The sequence below is a fragment of the Melopsittacus undulatus genome, chromosome 6 (assembly GCF_012275295.1).
Source record: "Melopsittacus undulatus isolate bMelUnd1 chromosome 6, bMelUnd1.mat.Z, whole genome shotgun sequence".
Classification (NCBI taxonomy): Eukaryota; Metazoa; Chordata; class Aves; order Psittaciformes; family Psittaculidae; genus Melopsittacus; species Melopsittacus undulatus.
In genome coordinates this window covers 18,598,942-18,616,496 of record NC_047532.1, presented here as the reverse complement: position 1 = coordinate 18,616,496, position 17,555 = coordinate 18,598,942, and the positions used below count along the sequence as shown (strand labels likewise).

Sequence of the window (17,555 nt, the reverse complement as noted above, 5' to 3'; positions counted from 1 at the left end):
GTTGGAAAGGACCTTAAGATCATCCAGTTCCAACCCCCTGCCATGGGCAGGGACACCTCACACTAAACCATATCACCCAAGGCTCTGTCCAGCCTGGCCTTGAACACTGCCACGGATGGAGCATTCACAGCCTCCCTGGGCAGCCCAGTCCAGTTCCTCACAACCCTCACAGTAAAGAATTTCTTCCTTATATCCAATCTAAATCGGGGTATCCCCTCAAATCTCAGCATCTCTTGTTTTACTGCAAGGTGGGTGCAGCAATGGGGTGCACAGCACCCATGGGTGAGAACCAGCCTGCAGCATAGACCTGGAGCCTCTCCTCACCACTGCCCAGGGAGGAGCAGTGCCTGGCCCTGCCTGCTGCTGCCCTTGGGCTGTTCTTGGGCTGTGCAGCTCTGGTGTTAGGTAAGAAAACAAGCAGATAAAGCAGGCAGGATCTGAGGCGGTGCCAGAAAACACCCACCTCTTACAATAAAAACACCATCCAGTCATCATTTTTCTGTTAAAGATATACACAGAGATTAGGCGGACTTAACGAGGCAGTAAAACACTTCAATGGCTCCCCTTGCTAGCTATTAAACACTCCCCTGGGCCTTCCCCTCCCCACATTCAGCTTGGCTCAGAAAGGGCCCATCCCCTGAGGGCTGCAGCCATTTAAGCAATTTATGGTAGTTCCTGTGAGGAGGTACGGGGAAAATAACCTTTTTACAGAGGGGAAGAGCCCGGTGCCCATGGCCAAAGGGGAGGTGGCTTCTAGCCCTTCTGCCCCTCACCGTGGCCTTTGGTCTGGCAGCCCCATAAAACCCTGTGGGCTGGCTGGTGTGGGGTGTGTTGCTGTGGGGTGCAGGGGGTGGCACTGGGAGCTTCACCAGGGCTTGGGGCAGGGATGGTCCATGCTGTGCCTTGTACCATTCCCTGTGCATTGCTCAGGGATCAGGTGCTGGGGGGAAACCTGTAACGGGGCTGCTTGGGGCTGCTGTAAAATGAACCTTTTGGGCTCTGCTTGAGGCTTGTCTCTGGCATCCACTGCTGACATGAGAAGGTAAGAAAAGGTGCGGATGGACCAAATGTAACCTGGGGCTGACAATGTCTTGCCCACTGCTTTCCCTGGGATGATCATGGGCTGCATTACAGGGTGACCTGCCTGAAAACCAAACTCCTCAAGAGAAAGTGTTCATCTATAGGGGTGCAATGAAGTGACCCAGTGACACCAGTGGCAATGGGGAGGGTGTCCCATTCACCCCATGGTTCTCCAATTGCCAGGAGCAGTGCTGCAGGCAGAGCCTTGGGCTTGAGCTGCCTGACCCATTGCAGGCAGCCTGAGGCAGAAGAGGCCAACAAATAGGACAGGAGGGGCTGGTCATGCCCCCAAACCCTGCTCTAAGCCTGCCCTGTTTTGGCTGTGGGGATGTTCTCATGGCAAGGCTGAAATGTTTGTGCTGGTGGAGCCAAGGGAGAGCCCCGTGATGCCAAAACCACCTCCAGATCAGGAGAGCATTCAGACCTGGTACTGAGGACCTGGCATTCAAGCTGGCCCCATCATCCAGCTCTCCTTCTCTCCTGGTTTCACCCAGCCTGCTCCCTATGCCCTGACCAGGACCCCCCGTACCAGGTTAAACCAGGCCAGCAGAGGGTTCCTGTGCCCTGAGTTTTCAGCTGGTTTCCAGGTTTTTCCTTCTCATTCCCTCAGGATTACAAGTTTCCAAAGGCAGGACCTCCTACAGGTTTTGTGCAAGGAGGCAGCTGAGAAGTGCCCCCCCCCCCCCCGTCTTCTAAGGGAAGGCATGCTTCCAGTGTGTGCTCAACCTCTATTATACACTGGAGAAGCCACACCAGGCAGGGGATGGTCTGACTGCCCAGCATCTCATGGGAGCTTCCTGCCTCCTGTGGTACCCCCCGAGTTTGCTCTTGGATCAGCAGCTGAATGACCCAGAAGCTGTTGAACACAGGGACAAAGCTGGAGCACAAGCCAGGAGCAAGCTGAGTCTTTGGGAAATGCCTCCCGGGGCTGTTCCCTGCCTGGCCTTTGCTTTGGATTCTAATCCGTTGGCTTTAGAGCTTCCCAACCCTGCTTGAGAGTGAAAAACAAGCATGAGTACTTGGGGCCTCAGGGGTGTGACATGGGATGGATGACAAGGACAGGTTCTGGGCTGGGTTCCCTGCCCATGTCACCCTTCCAGCCCAGCCAAGGTGCCAGGAGTCCCCTTCCTTGGGTGGTGGGCACCCACCCTGGCCCATCAGGATCCCCAGTGTGCCACCTTCTCCTTCCCATTCATGTTCCCATCACTTGGTAAGAGTCCCCCCTTTCCCACGTAGAGTGGGACCTGGGTTCGCTCAGTGCCACCCCCGGGGTGACACCAGAAGCTGTGTGTGCCCAGATGCGTGTGCTGCTGTCGCCACCTCCTGCCCTCCTTCGGTTCCCGGTGGGGAGGGGAAGGAAAATCGGGATTGCTCTTTGGAGAAATTCATCTTCTTTCACCTTTTTAGTTCGGCCTGACCTAGAAGACCCCCCCTGGGCTGGTTGTGTCCCTTCGGCCGTGTGTTTAAAGGGAAAATTACAGTGAATATGTAGCATAGAGGCTGTCAGGGGGGCTGTCAGGGGGGAAGTCAGGATTCATCTCCAGTGGGGACAGGATGAGGAGCAGGACCAGAGGGACGCCTCCAAATGGGGGGGAAGCTGCACTGCATGCAGTCCTAAAAGGATGGCAACGGTCCTGGGCTGGGGGTGACTGCGGCTGGGTCTGGACAGGGCAGTGCTGGCCACTGTGACAGGGATGGGAGGTGAAATGTGCGTCTCCCAGGCATCAAACCTTCCATTCCTCATCCCTTCTCCCCAGGCTTGGAATGGAGCAGAGAGGCCAGGCAGTGGCTTCACTCTTCATCCACACACTTCTGTACCTGTCTGGCTGCCCCTCCTCATCAGAGTGCTGTGACTGGCAAAGGGGTGCAACACATGCTGCTCTCAAACACCTTCTGCAAAAGGGTTTCGAAGCCACTATTATCCCCAGCCATGACCTGTGCCCTGGGAGAGAGACAACATTGGGAACTGAAGGGACTTGAAGGAGTTTTGGGACAGCAGCCCCCATCTTGAAGACTCAGTCCTGGGCCTTGGGGTGGGCGGGCGCGGGCAGTGTGTGCAGTGGGGATTATGGCTGCTATAAAAAGCACCAGCATCTCTCGCCTCTGCTCCCTAAGGTGCTTAGGGGAGGAAAGAGGCGCTTAAAGAGCAGCCTCCTGCACTATGGAGGTGCAGGCACTGGAGCAGTCGGAGCAGCCTGGCACCCTCATTAGTCCCCTTTCCCCTTGGCACTCCCCACACCTCCCCCAGGCAAAGCAGCCCCCAGCACCTCTGCCCATGGACCTTGTCCCTGAGCCCCTGCTGTTGGACGGCCGGACCCTCATGCCCTGCTTGGAGGATGTGGGGGGCAAAGAAAGGGCTGGTGGGGACAGCCCAGCCCTGAGGAGGGGTCCTGGTGCGCAAGAGGAGCAGATAAGGTTGCTGTCATCTGCACTGGTCCCCAAACAACTCTTCTTTCCCCATCCTCTCAGTTTTGCTTGTCCATCTGGTCCTACACTGTCACCCTGCTTCAGAGGTGCTCTGAGGGTGCTGGAGATGTCCTCCAAAATGCAGCCAGTCCAGCAGTGGGTGCCTGGGCTGGAAGCCACTGATGTCTTGGAGGAACAGGGGCTGCTTTCAGCCAAAAGACACACTCTGCTCCAGTTTCTGGAGGCAAAATGGCTCCATGGCTTCTCATGACTCTCTAACAGGTTCAGAGCACCCTGAGAGCTCAGCACCAGTTCAGTGTCTGTTGATAAATCAGGGCAAGGCAGGTGCCAGATGCTGGCAGTGATGCAGGGATGGGGGGATGAAGGTGGTGTGTGCGTGAAACAGCTGTCCTCTGCTGTTTCCCCTGTCGTGTTGCAGGTTCCAGTGGGGTCACAGTAGAGAAAGCAGCTACAGCCATGGGGTCCTTCACAACCCCAGGGCCAGCCCCGTTCCCGGTGCTGACCCGGTGAGATGCTGTGGCTCAGGAAGATGGGTGGTGGTTTCCCCCTGCCATAGCATTACCTGAGGCTCGGTTGGTCTGGGGATGGGCACAGCAACAGGATCCTTCCTTGCATCCCTGCAAAAAAGAGGGTTCAAAGGAGGGGTCCTGGCTCCAGGAGTGGAGCGGGCTGGGGGTGATTCCTCACCAGACTCCTCCCAGCCTTGAGCAGCCCGGTAGATCCCGGTGCCGGTGGCCACAGGAGGGAGCTTGGCTCCTTCCTTCTCCTGCTCGGAGAACAGCGTCCTGGGTGGATGACAGCCACGCTGGCGCTGGGTGCGAGCTGCTGCTTCTGCAGGAACACCCGTGGGTTCCAACCGTGCCGTGTGGGACCCAACAAGTGTCAGGAAGGGAGCAAGGACCCGGGTGGAGTGGAAGGGGCTGCTTCCATCCCCAAGGAAGCCTCATTTTCAGCAGCTGCGTGATGGGCTCTCAGCGCAGATGTTGCCTGCAGCTGTGAGGGGATCAGTTGTGCCTGGTGAGTGCCATGGAACCATGGCAGGGACCAGTCCCTTCGAGAGCAGTGCCAATGCTGGACACATGGCCTCGCTGTTGCCCCCAGCAGTGGATCACCCCATTGCCCAGCCTCTATGTGTTGAAAGAGCAGTGAAGCAAGGAAGCCAGCCCTCCCACCGTGTACAAGCTCCTGCCCCTCAGGAATCTGGACCTTCCCTGTTTCCCCAGCACTCAGCCAGCTCCATCACTGACAGACCCAGGCTCACCCCCCAGCATCCCTCCATGCTGCTGTGGCATCGCTGCCCGGCTTCTCCTCGACAGCCCCACTGCAGGATCTAGGATTACAAACCCTGGGCCAAATCAAATAGGAGAGGAATGCTGGTTGGAGCAGTGGAGGGTCTGATTGGAAATGGTTAATTACTGAGGGGTGGTTTTTGGTACTGTAGCTACTGCCCTTGCTTGCTGCAAAGCAGACAAAGCCCCAGCATGGGACTGCTGGTAATGGCTCTCATTAAAAGCCATCAGAGCAGGAGGTGGAAAATACATTCATTTTCCCCTAACTGCATTCAGAAGGGGAAAATGGCTCTGGTTCCTGCTGTCAGGGGTGCTCTGTGTACCTCAGGCTGGGAAAGGCAGGGCTTGGCTCCCTGAAGTCCTGACCACTTGTCTTTTCCTGTGACCAGGTCTCTGTGCCATCATTATAGCCTTTTATTAAGGTTAGGAAATATGTGGAGATCAAAGGGATCTTCATGAGGAAGAGGCACTGGGACCAAGGAATGAGGTTGATCCTGGTGCCTGTGCTCTGCTATACAGAAAAATGATGAATCCTGGTTCAAAACCCCAAGCAGGGCAAGAACTGGCCTTAGAATATGAATGAAACCATCAGGATGCTTCTTTTTCCACTTGGTCTGGGAGGTCACCCCCACATCACCTGCTGCTGGCTTCCCCTGAGCCCCGTAAAAAAGGGGAAGTGAGGATCCACCTGGAGTTAGCAATGGAAAGGATGCCTTTGAGCAGAGAGGAGTGGGGAGAAGAGAGAAGGGCAGTTCTGGGTATCAGTGCCCTGGCAGGGAAGAGGAAAGCTGCCAACAGAGCTGCAAAGCTAAGGGGAGGAATGATGGCCTGTGCAGATCATCAGTGTATAGGGTTGGATTTGGCTCCTACTGACCTTCCAGTGCCTTTCTGCAGCCCCCAGCTCATGCTGCAGCCTCAGCTCCCCGCTCTGTCCTGGGTTCCTCCCCAGGAACAGACACCCCCATTTCTCATGCAGCCTTTTTGTCTCACTTGCTCTTTTCACCATGCATCCCTGTGCTGCAGGGCAGCTGCACACTGAAGGACCGCCTGGCTCCTCTCTGGCTCATTCCTCTTGTTGGTGGGTGTATTTTGCATTTGCCTTTCTTTTTTGCTATTCACAGGGAAGAAAGGGAGGTCATGAACCCATGGGCAGACATCAGGGCAGGAATGACAAGCCCGGGAGAAGGGGAATGCCACCCACCCAGCAAAGTACTTAGAGGCTGGCAAAACCAGGGTGAGAAGGGCTTTGCTCTGTGGTACCAGCTCTGCCCTTCCCTTCCTCTCTTTGCCTGGTCCTGCATGGTGGCTGCTGCAGTCCCACTGCATCTCCCTGCTGCTCCATCGCTCTGCTCCATTCCCGCTGCTCCATCCCACTTAGCCCAGCCACCGTGCCCATCACGTCTGTTGTGGTAAGTGGCAGGTCTCGCCAATGGTGATGACCACGTCCTGGGGCTGGCGGTCCCGGCGCCGTGGCATCTCGGGCATCTCATTCATCTCATTGACGCTGTTGCTGATGCAGTTGACGTCGCTCTTGTTGCTGTTGTCATCTGGGCTGGGGCCAAAGATCCAGTCTGGAGGAGGGAAAAGCACAAAACAAGCTGCTGGTTACGTCCGGCTGTTCCCAGAGTCAAAGCTGGCTGGGAAATCACTGCCTCCCACTACATCCTGCCCCTCACTCTAGGTATTTACCATCCCCCCCCTACCCCTGCAGTCTGCTTGGATCCCCTGGTACTGGGATCTCTGCTCTTCCCAGCTTCAGGCTGGTTTGCTGGCTGCTTGTTTCTGGAAGCCCTCCTGGCTTAGGCAAATGAAATCGCACTGCTAATCCCAAAAATGAAAATGAAGTGCGTCTGAAGCAAAGTGTGCATCTAAGCTCTCTGGCAATGTATTCCCCACAGCAGGATTTTGCTGTCAAAAACAGAGGGAATGATTAAATAACCATGTGACATCCAAAAGGGGCTGGAGGCATGGCTGCGGACACAGCTTATCTGCCATGGGAGTACATCACAGCCACACCAGGGCTTCAACCCCTCCATGGGCAGCTTTGGGGCAGAGCACCAGGACGTGGCTCTGAGCTGATCCAGCTACTCTGACAACCCTGGGGGGGAACTGATCCCACTCCAAAATACAGTGGTCACTGCTGGAACATGGTATGACCAAGCCATCCCTTGCAGCACAAAGGGCTGCTGCTCTGTGCTGTGCTGCTTCCCAAATATTCACTATTTAAAAGCCTGGTTGTTCGGGCAGCAGGAGGCCATGCCCAGCCACGATGGAGACACACTAGCAATGAGCAAGCCGAAGGTGAGCAAGTCTAAGTGACAGTGTGGGCAGTGGAGCACCAGGACCTCTCTGCTTCAGCTCTGTTCTCAAAGCAAAGCAGGGATGGGTATCAGGAGGCAGGAAAAGTCCAGCCTGGTTTAGTTGTTTCTGAGGGACTCCACTTATCCACCAATGGATCCTGCTTCAGAAATAACATTTCTCTCCTTTGGGACATTTTCTGTCCCCACGGATGTTTCGATCGCAGCTCTTTGGAGGAGGATGCAGGCTGCCTGGCAGAGCAGGGCCAGAGAAATGCAATCACAGTGAGACACTGCCTTTATCATGGGCTGTGGAAAAAAGCTTTACAGCCAAACCAAGCCTGGATGATAGCAAACACAGGAGTGGGATCCCAGGTGTGGAGGGAGGGGAAGATCTGACTTTTTGGGTCACCAGTGGTGTCCAGACATTGCTGCAGGGGTGATAAGAGAGATGGAATGACCACGGTCCTCCCTGTGCTAGGTGTGTGCACTGCAGGTTAATGCTGGGGCTTTTCTGAAAGTCCCAAAGTTGCTTTTGTGAAGAAACACCTGAAGTTTTGTCATTTTTATCCAGCCAGAAGCCATTTGGCTGCACCATTCCCAAGGGCACAGAACATAGCTTTTGGGGTGATGCTCATGCTGTGGAGTCAGGGTGAGCGTCCAGCCCTGCCACAGGGACTAGGCAGAAAGAAAGTGGGTGTTGTACTCCACTGCTGGTCCACACTGGCTGGACATGAGTGCAGGTTACAAGGAAGAGAAGGTTTCCAACACACTGGGCATGTGTGATGTGTCCAGAGAGTGACTGTCTGTTTCTTGTCTTTCCTTTTTTGTTAACCTCCATCACCTCCATCAAAATTTGCTGGTTTTGTGAGGGAAAGGCAGGAGAACCTCCACAGTCCCCACAGCTACCGTGGTGATACCAAGAGTGATCAGAGAACTCATCGAAGACATAGTCTAAAGGCTTTTGGGGAGCCCTGGATCTGCCCCAAGTCCCAACTGGAGCATTTAGCTTTCACTTGCATGGTCCACAGTCCCTGGGCTCTCCAGCACAACCCTTCCCTGAAGAAAGCAGCCAAGCCTGGAAGGCTCATTTAGGTCTTTTTCCATTTATAGCCTCCATTTTGCTTGGATTTACTGGATTTAGACCAAAGCCAAACACTCCACTGGCTGCTTTCTGGCTGCCTGGGCTGGGTCCATGCTGGTTGGATCTCCCCCTCTTCTGCTCCTAAGACCTCCTAGGCTCACATGCAGCCACTTGGCATGAGGAGGATCCAGAAGACAATAACAAGATTGCCTCCTACAAACACTATTAAAGTTCTCAGCTTGCTTTCCTTGACGTCAGCCATAAAACTCCAGTGGGAACAGGGGCTGGTCTGGCGGGAAGAAGGGGAATATCCTGTAGAGAAAGAGGTGATGGGTACCCAAATACACCGAGAGCCATTGCATGAGGGTTGCGGCATGCAATGGGAAGCCAAGAGCACAGCTTTGCATGCCTGTAAGCGAGGGGAGGTGGCATTTGGTGGCCAAGCAATGAACACTTGAAGGCATTTGCAGGCAGCAGAAGAAACCAGAGCCAGGCACAGCACCGTGATACCATTATAAAGGGAGAAACGCAGAGGATGGTGCTTTGGGAGAGCAACGTGGGGCTCAGCAAAAGCTGTTTCTATGGGGAAAGGGTCAGAGTGCATCATCACCAAAGGGTGACAGGGTGTGCGGGGAAGGCAGCTCATGTGAGGCTGCCACAGTCTAATTCCTGGGTAAGAGCGGTCTGGATTGTACACGCTAATCCGAACCGCTGCTTCCCTGGGAATTATTCCTGGAGCCTGCTGGATCTAATTACCCAGTAATCTGCAGGAAGATGTAATTAGGCTGTCATTAGAGGGTATTTACTGCGATGCCTTTATGATTTGACTGTGTAAGTAAGGAGTGAAGTAATTACACAATTACACGTTATTTGTGGCCATTTATGGCCTGTAACTTCAGCGTGTTGCCATGTGTGGAAGAGGGGAGCGAGGCCCCATGGAGCTGATGGAGGATCTCCTGCCAGAAGGACCCTGCAGAAACAGCCATAAAACTGTCAGCACCCTCAACATGCTCCTCCCCAGCTTCCCACCCCCAGCTCCTCTCAGCCTGTGGTTGAGAAATCAAAGTCCCCCATGGGATATCTGGGGAAGGATGAAGGGGAGGAGAGAGGAGACCTGCACGGCTTTGGCCCCATGAGATTAAACCTTGCTCCGATGTGGAAGGATCTTTGCAGGGGATGTGATGCACAACCTTACGTCATGCACAAACACGGGTTAGAAAGTAATCAGGTGATGGAGGGTAGTGAGGGGCTGGGAGCAGAGGGATGGTTGTGACCCTCTCAAGGTAGCTGGAGCCATTAGCATCATGACAGGGATTTCTCTCTCCATCCCTTACACCTGGCAGGGGGTCTGCATGAGCAATGAAAAATGGGCACAGTTGTTACAGAAGGGAAAATGAAATCCTCTTTTGGGGGAAAGTCACCATCCACGTTCACACAGGCTCCAGCCGCAAGGAGTCATGCGTCACATAAAGGAGAGGGACAAAGTGACCTTCTGAGCCAGGCATCTAACCCAGAGGCACCTCTCCCTGCTCACCAGGAGCTGCTGGGGCTCAGCCTGCTTCCTGAGGCCGTGCAGGGCGAAAGGCGAAGTGGAAAGTGCTGAGATGGGGTGAGATCGATACAGTATGATTGATCCAAAGCAGCTGGGGAGAGGAGATAGGGCAGGCTGGGTAAACCAGGAGCTGTGGATTAGAATCTCTCCCCACATAGCTAAGTGATGTGGCACAAAGTGCCCCTGCACCTCTTTGGCTCTGCCCGAGTCTTTGACTGCATCCCTGGAAGCAGGACCCTTAGGATGTGCTGTGTTTTTAGGGGGAGATGAACACTATTCGGGGTTTCATAGTGTATTTTACCTCCCCTCATACCAGCACCATGAGGGATGATCCTCACCTGGAAACCCCTTACAGTGCAGGGAGTAGCCTCCTGCTGCCTGTGTCCACAGCAGCACAGGGATGCTTCCTGCCCAGTCTTATCCAGACCAGGTCCCCTGCATCCACTGGTGACAGGGTGGGATGTCTAAGAGGCACTTCAGCCACTGGACAAGAGATGTCCCTAACAGAAGAGCAGAGGGAAGTGGGAGAGAGGGCTGAAATTTAAATGCAGTGCAGTGAGACATTCACACTCCCTACAGAGATGGAAACAAGCAACGGAAGGGGAAACATGTTAGATGAACAACTGAACTCGTGCTCTAATTTTATTTGCTTTAAATGGAGCTGGGTGTGAAAACAGCTGCTAAAAAAGCCCTTTTCTCAGCAGCAGGAGCAGAAGCACCTCTTTGTTTGAAACAGGTCCTGACCCAGCAATCGCCTTGTGCTCTGCAACAAGGCAGGACCAGCTCTGGCCAAGTTCAAGGGTATCCCTCATGTGACTCGTGTCTCTTTGCAGTCCCAGCTGGACATCGTATCTGTCTCATTTGCAGGATGGACTCTGCTTATTCATTAGCAAAATCAGCAGATATCTCCCAGGTTTGTTCTGCTGGAAAATTTCTGTCTGCCTCTGGCAGTAGTAATTTGTTATCAAGAAGTCCCTTTTCCCCCAGGTTCAATGTCTTACTGAGTTAGATTGCTGTTGGAGTCTGTTCTTCCTTCCCTGTTAGTCTTCCCTGTAGTCCTTCCTAGGTTAATCATGCTACCCAAGTCAAAACTGTCCTACACACCAAGCAACATGAGCACACTGCTTTGCTGATGGACAGGCAAGGACACTGGCCCTCTGCAGAGCTGTCACCTGGCATGAAGGGGAAGGGGGTGACATGGAAAAGGCATTCAATTAATTATGATATTCTCTTAAAAATAGCTCCTGTGCACCAGTACAGCCCTGGAGCAAGCCTGTATTTGATCCCAGTCACATCCCTGGGCAGTGTTGCTGCTCTGGAGAGCAGGTTTCAGAGAGGTGGTGACTCAGGAGTGGGAGGCAGGGATGCTCCTGGCTTGGTTATTTGCTCTCCTCAGCCTCCAGCCCATGGAGGCAAAGATGGCCAGAGAGTGAGGAGCTGTGCTTGGTCACAGCTCAAAACCACCAGCACTTGCAGAGGCACGGTGCTCGCTTTAGGGACCTGACACAGCCCATCGCTGGACCATGGGATGGCAGGCATGGAAACACCGCTGTGGGATGGCACATCCCTGAGGCCAGCCATAATCTATCCCTGGCAGCATGTGCTGGGAGCAATCCCACTGCTCAGGCTTTGTGCTTCAAAGGTTTGGCTGCAGAAGCCAGAGAGTGGGGCCACTGCTGCCATTGTGACCACTTGTCTGGCCGACAGCCGCAACCTGCAGCTGTGGTGATGCCAGGATGGATGCGGCAATGGGGCATCTGTCTGTTATTACAGTAACTGGGAGTGGGAATTAACCCACTAGAAGCCATCCTACAGCAGCTACTGCTAGACATCAGCACCCCTAACCAGTGCCTAAAGAACCACAGTGCACTGCCATGCACCCAAAGGGAAACTGAGGCAGGGGTTAGTGTTAGAGGTGGGTTAGCACCCAGATGGGAAACAGAAGGGAACCTGATGCAGTCTCTTCCAATAACTCTGGGGAGCAAATGAATCATAATCAAACCAGAGCCCAAAGAGAAGATGTAAGTCTTCTCCGATAGAGCTGAGACTCAATTAGCAATCCCTGCCATGGGCTGAATTATCCTAAGAGCCCTGTGGTTCTGTGTGGAGCAATTAAAAGTGGATCCCGACTCCATGCAGGATCACCCAGCAGCTATTTTCAGTAACACCACATTCATGCACAATTTCTTTGTTCAAGGAGACCATTTCCTAAAGAAGCCTGAAATGTGGTGGGTGGAGATAAGGCTGTAAAGGAAAAAATACAGCTGGTGGGCCAAAAGGGCAAAGAAATGAAAGAACCTACTCCAAGAATGGGTTAAGGTTTCGAACTGCCCTGAAGCCATCAGCCCACACAGTCCCACCAGCATCAGCGAGCTTGCCCTGCCGTACCCCATCTTGGGCTCATCCCCAAAGGAAAAACTTCCTCGAGGTCTCCTCCGGAGATCAGCAGCTCAGAGGAAACCTCATCTGAACTGGGTGACACCAGCAAAGGTCTATTTGCAAAGCATCAGCTCCCACGCAGAGCCGAGTGGTTCCGTGCAAGCGGTGCGATGCTTTCCCAGGGACCACACGCGCTGCGGTCCCCATGGCAACATCTTTGTTTCCAGTCAAACTTTTGGGGTTTGTTTTTTTTCCCCTTTTTCCTCCTTTTTTCCGTGTGTTTCACTAAGGGCCATGTGCAGTGAGCTGCTGGGGACGGAGGAGGGAGGGCGGGCTGATTCCCAAGGATTGCAGTAATTAGGCGCTCCGTGCGTTGGTGACAGGCTTGTCATTTGCCAAGCCGGCACTTCTCCGCAGCGCCGTCTCTGGCAGCTCTCCAGCGCTCCCGGGTTAAGCCGCTTTCCAAATGCTTCGACCCAATTTGCCTTAACTGGTAGCCGGGTTTGAGCGGCGCTCACGCAGAGCCTTCCCCTCCTGCCTCGCAGGGCTCGCATCCATACCCAGGCAGAGGTGTCCGATGAGTTTCGGGAGAGGCGCAAATATGAGGCTTTGTCAGCTCCAAGCAAGCGGGAAATCAGAAACCAGAGAGAAATCAGGCTGTCCTTGGCCAAGTCTGTCCAGGAAAATCTGAAGAGGGGCCTTTTCCAGAGCCCTCTTATTCCTATCCAGGGGGATGAGGACAGACAGGATCCTCAACCCGGCTGGAGGGGATCCCTGCCTTCATCCTCTCCAGTAATACATCTTTCCGTCTCCTCCGATGCAGCCCCCCATTTCCTGCTCCTCCTTACCAAACTGGGCATCACAGCTGCATTCATCTCTCCTCAGGGACGCCTGGACAAACTCTAATTGAATTTTAAGAAGCAGCTGCAAGAGGTGTCAGTGTCTCAAATATCCATTCAGATTTCACAGGGGAAGAGATCAGCAGCATCCTGAGAGCCCCTTCATCCTCCTGAACTGAGCCCAGCAATTGGGTCCCTGTTGGTGCATGGAGCTGGTGATGCTTTGACTCCCCCAGTGGTGTCCTATGAGCTGCTGGTGAGGAGCTGAAATCATCCTTGACGTCTCCGAGTGACTGTTTAAAGTAGTGATTAGCTATTCACACTTTAATCTCCCCCAAACAGGCTCCAGCCCTTTGGCATCTTATTTCCATCTCTCTGTATCCTTCTAAATATGATTAGCGCAGAAACTCTGTGGAAGTTGGAGCTGCCGCTGAGTATATAAATACAGGCATTGTGTTAAGGCAGCTAATAGACCAGTTTCTTATTTACTATCCCTTGGTCCCTCTGTCCTGTCCCTGAAGTAATTTTATGCAAACTCATTCAAATGGAACCTTCTCTTTAAGGGCTGTTTCTTGGCAGTGTTAACAACCATGGACTTGTCTGCTTTCCTCCGAGGACTGGCTCATTTTAAGTGCATAAATGGTGTGAAGACAAACCTGGAGTGCTAAATAGGACGAGTCAGAGGCAGCCTTTTGCACTGAGGGGTGCTGCTGGAGTTTGGTAGATACCTTCTTTCTGGATGGGACAGAAGCTCACATCTGGATTTTTGACCCTAACTGAGAGATGTCACCTCCACCAGGGCAGAGGGGATGCTCTGTGCCCAGTGAGGGTGTTCAGCTGGGAAAGGGCTTCTCCAAAGTGGCAGAAAGTGGGTAGATATTCCCAGTGCCTGGCCAGCCCTGGGATGACTGTGGTGCTGTGAAAGTCTGTCCAGTCCCTTTGTGTCCCTTTGTGGCTTTGTTAGGGAAGGGACACTCCACTGACCTTGACCCACACAGAGGCAAATCTAAAGGTGCCCAAGGTCACCAGGGAGCATTGATGCTGAGCACGGCATGGGCATGGGTGCCTCCAACTGTGGCTTCAGCCTCTCTCCCTGTCTGGAAGGGCATGACATTTAGATGGATTTTGGCTCTGTTTTGCAGTACTCACCCAAGGGGTGTTTTTGAGCCCTCACATCCATGCTCTTCTGCACCAGGTACCCCAGTAATCAGGGCAGGGGTATCTGCTCCATGCGGGCACTGTGACTTGGAGGGGTTTCTAACCTGTCCTGAACTGGTCCTTTGAGCATCTCAGGGCAGGAGCATGTATAATTTTAGGTGCTGTCCCTTTGTTGGGAAGGCAATGCTAAATCAGATCAGTGGCAGAGCTGGGAGATGTTACAGCCCCAGCAAGATGCTGATTGTTATATTTAACACTTTAAGACATAACCATTCCCTTCTAGCTGGGGCAAAGAAAGACTCCTCAGCAGCAGCTCTCTGCTGTTTTCCTGGCTGAGCCTCACGTGAGACCCCAAGCACTGCTCCCTGCCAGGAGTTTTGACCTTTCTTGTCCCAAATCCCTCCTTCCCATATACCTGTGTCCCATATCTGCTGGACCCTGCCTGATCAATGACCCCCTGCCCGAGGGACTTATCTTGCCCTCCCGTCAGCAGGGCATGGGTGCTCCCTGCCTTGCAGGCAGTGGTTAGAGTTTTGGCTGGTGTGTACCTCCTGCATCCCAAGAGCACGGAAATAAAGGGGAATCATGAAGGAACACGCATATTTTGCTCCACATGAGTGTGATCTCCCTCCCACTGCAGAGATGGAGCCTGCAGGGCTGCATCCCTGGCTGGGGGGCAGGCTCAGAGCAAGGGCTGCGCAGAGGGATTTCAGCTCTGTTCCCCTGCAGAGGACATTGCTCCTCAGAGCTTTCAGTGGGGGGTATCTACACCTGCAGGAGCTAGGAGCTTAGATCCATCTGTGGATCCCTCCTAGCCCCTCATCTGAGCTGGAAAACTGCCACCAACTCCTTGCAGCAGGACCCTATCCCCCAAAGGACACAGCAAGCTGGCTGTGGGTGCCAAAAGTTACCATGCATTCAGAAGGGAACTAGGCACAATCTCACTCCCCAGCACGACCAGCCTGACAAATTATGGGCAAGCAGCAAGAGTGCCACTGAGGGCATGCTTTAAGCAGCCAACACCTCTGCCTGCACCTCTGCCTGCCCACGGTGGCTACAGCCAGCAGTGTTTGCGCTTTTGTCCCCAATGACAAGTGACCTCGTTCATCAGCAGCAGGGTGGAATGAAGAACCGGGAAGCCAAATCCAATAACAACATGCACTCTTTGGGCTATCACTGTCCAGATTTGTTGCACAGGCTGTAATGGTTGTGCTAGGTGCTGTACAAGGGAGCCAGACAGCTGAGCTGTGTTTCCTGGGAGTTTGTGGATTCTCTGGTGTCTGATCAGGGGTTAGGCTCATATGGCAGCTATTCTTTCACAATGCACTGGTGGGTTGTTCTCCTGTGCTCAGGTATCTGTTGACATGAAACTTTTCATTTTGGAGACCTCTAATCCAAGCTCAGCTGTTTGGCAGCACCAACTTATGCACACACACACATTTATACATACATGTGCAAGCCTCATCTCTTTAGGGAGGGAGCTGAACCCGAGGATTTTCCCTGAGAAGCTCATCAACACACAGCTCAGCTTGGAGAGCCCAGCACATCAGGTAAACTAACACTGCTGTGAATGTGAAAGGGTAAAGGTTTGCTCTAAACCCCACCAAATCAAAGGAGAGCGATCAGCCAACATCCCCGGGCTCTGCCCCAGGCTCTTTTTGACCACATGCACACAGCGCGTGATGCCCGCACTCACCTATAAAGTCATGAATGAGGTCCTTGATGAGATGCCCAACGATGGCATATGCCACTGCCACCACCACCAGGGCTGCCATGAGAAGGTAGAGGACAGCCTTGGGCAGAGGAATGGCATCTCGAGGAGGGGGCTTGTACTCCTTGTAAAGCTGGTCATTGTCTGAGTACGAGTACTGGAACAAGTGGTCTAGGCCAGCCGTGAAGTTGCTGGAGTTCATGGACTGGCTGTTGGACAGGTAGCTGTCCTCAGGGTCCTGCAGGACACTTACCACCGAGCTGGTGGTGGCTTCTACTTGCTGTACCAAGTTCAGAGTCTTGTTAACGCTGGGAAGGATCTGGGAGAGGAAAGTGCTCCAATCTTTGATGGCACTGATGTTGCAAATGATCATAATTGCAATGGGGAGAGAGGTCTCCAAGCCCAAGAGATTGAAAATAGAGAGGAAGAGGCAAGAATTGCCTTGCTTACACCAAACCATGTACTGCAAGCTGGGCAGAGAAGGTCTTGCTGGGTAGGTTTCTCACCTGCAAATTCTTACATGACCCAGTAGGGATGTATCTGTGGTATACTGGTCCTCACCGCTGGAAATGCCCAAAGCAAACCCCTATGGACATGAAGTTCTTTGGGAAAAAGTAGGTGCTAGAATGATTTTGAGTGATACCATTTTTGTCCCTCAGCCATCTCCCCCAGATGCTGCTCATTGATGAAAAGCAGAGAGGCAGGATCCTGTAGGTATTTTCAGTCATCTGGAAAACAAAGATAAATCACCCTTCTCCAGCCTCTTTTCACAGGTGATGGTCCTCGGAGAGGCAGAAATCCCTCTTTGCCATCGCCCAGACTCAGCTTGGGTACCAGCAGGCGCAAGGTGTGCGGTGCCGTGGCTCTCCTCTCCCGTAGCGCTGCCTGAAGTGTCCGCAGAGGAGGAATGTATGTTCAAACCCCACAAAGTTCAGCTGCTCACAGTGCGTGTCGGAGCCAGCAGCAAGCAGCTCCCAGCCCCGCTCTCAGCAACTTCTGTTGCCGACATCTCCTGATTGATTCCTTTAAGAACAAAACCATAGTCAGAGACCATGTCCACAACAGCAGCGAGCCCGGTGCCTGGTCTCCGAAGGGCAGCCCAAATGAGGAGTGGCTGCTCTCGGGTTTCACCTGAAGGACTTTCGCAAGCGAACAGATCAGCTCTCCTGATGCTCCAGCTTGCTCTATCCAGCGCTCGGCTCCCTACAGACCTCCTCGCAAAGAGCAACCGCTCCGGTGCCGCTGCCTGCTGTCTGCGGGGTGTGTGTGTGTGTATGTATACTCCTCGTCCTCTTCCTCTCCTGTCCCTTCACCCTACAGCCCTGCTGGCTGTTGCCAGCCGCCCCGGCTGCCAGCAGCGAGGGGGATTATCCACCGCTGAGAGGTTGGCTCCACAAGTCCCAAGCGCGCTGTGAGGCCGGCGGCTGCTCCCAGGGAGTTAATCCTTTTGATTCCACGAGACGTGCCTTGATCCGCCCGCTGGAGCGGCGGAGGGGAAGGTGGGGAGCATCCGGAGCGTGCGTGTGGGTACACGCGTGTGCATGAGAGCGCAGCCGGCGCGTCCCAGCGGCAGCACAGGCTCAAGCAGCGCTGAGGACGGATCCGGTGCCCCCTCCGGCGAGACCCCCTGGTCCAGCCCGACTGCGAGTGCTCAGCACAGCTTTTGTCTGGGAGCTGTGCTGCCGGCAGGGAGAAATCAGATCGCAGGCGCTGCCGGGAGGAAGGCGGACACCATCAAT

At 53.9% G+C, this 17,555-nt stretch overlaps 1 protein-coding gene across 1 annotated transcript; it reads right to left on the bottom strand.

Annotated features, from left to right (window-relative positions):
* Nucleotides 1-5,192: 5,192 nt before the first annotated feature.
* LOC117436296 (uncharacterized) lies at nucleotides 5,193-17,205 on the bottom strand. Its single transcript, XM_034064120.1, has 2 exons — nucleotides 15,802-17,205; nucleotides 5,193-6,367 (listed from the first exon to the last, which is right to left on the bottom strand). Exons 1-2 carry the CDS (start codon nucleotides 16,274-16,276, stop codon nucleotides 6,192-6,194), a joined length of 651 nt encoding a protein of 216 aa, XP_033920011.1. The 5' UTR covers nucleotides 16,277-17,205; the 3' UTR covers nucleotides 5,193-6,191.
* Nucleotides 17,206-17,555: the final 350 nt, after the last annotated feature.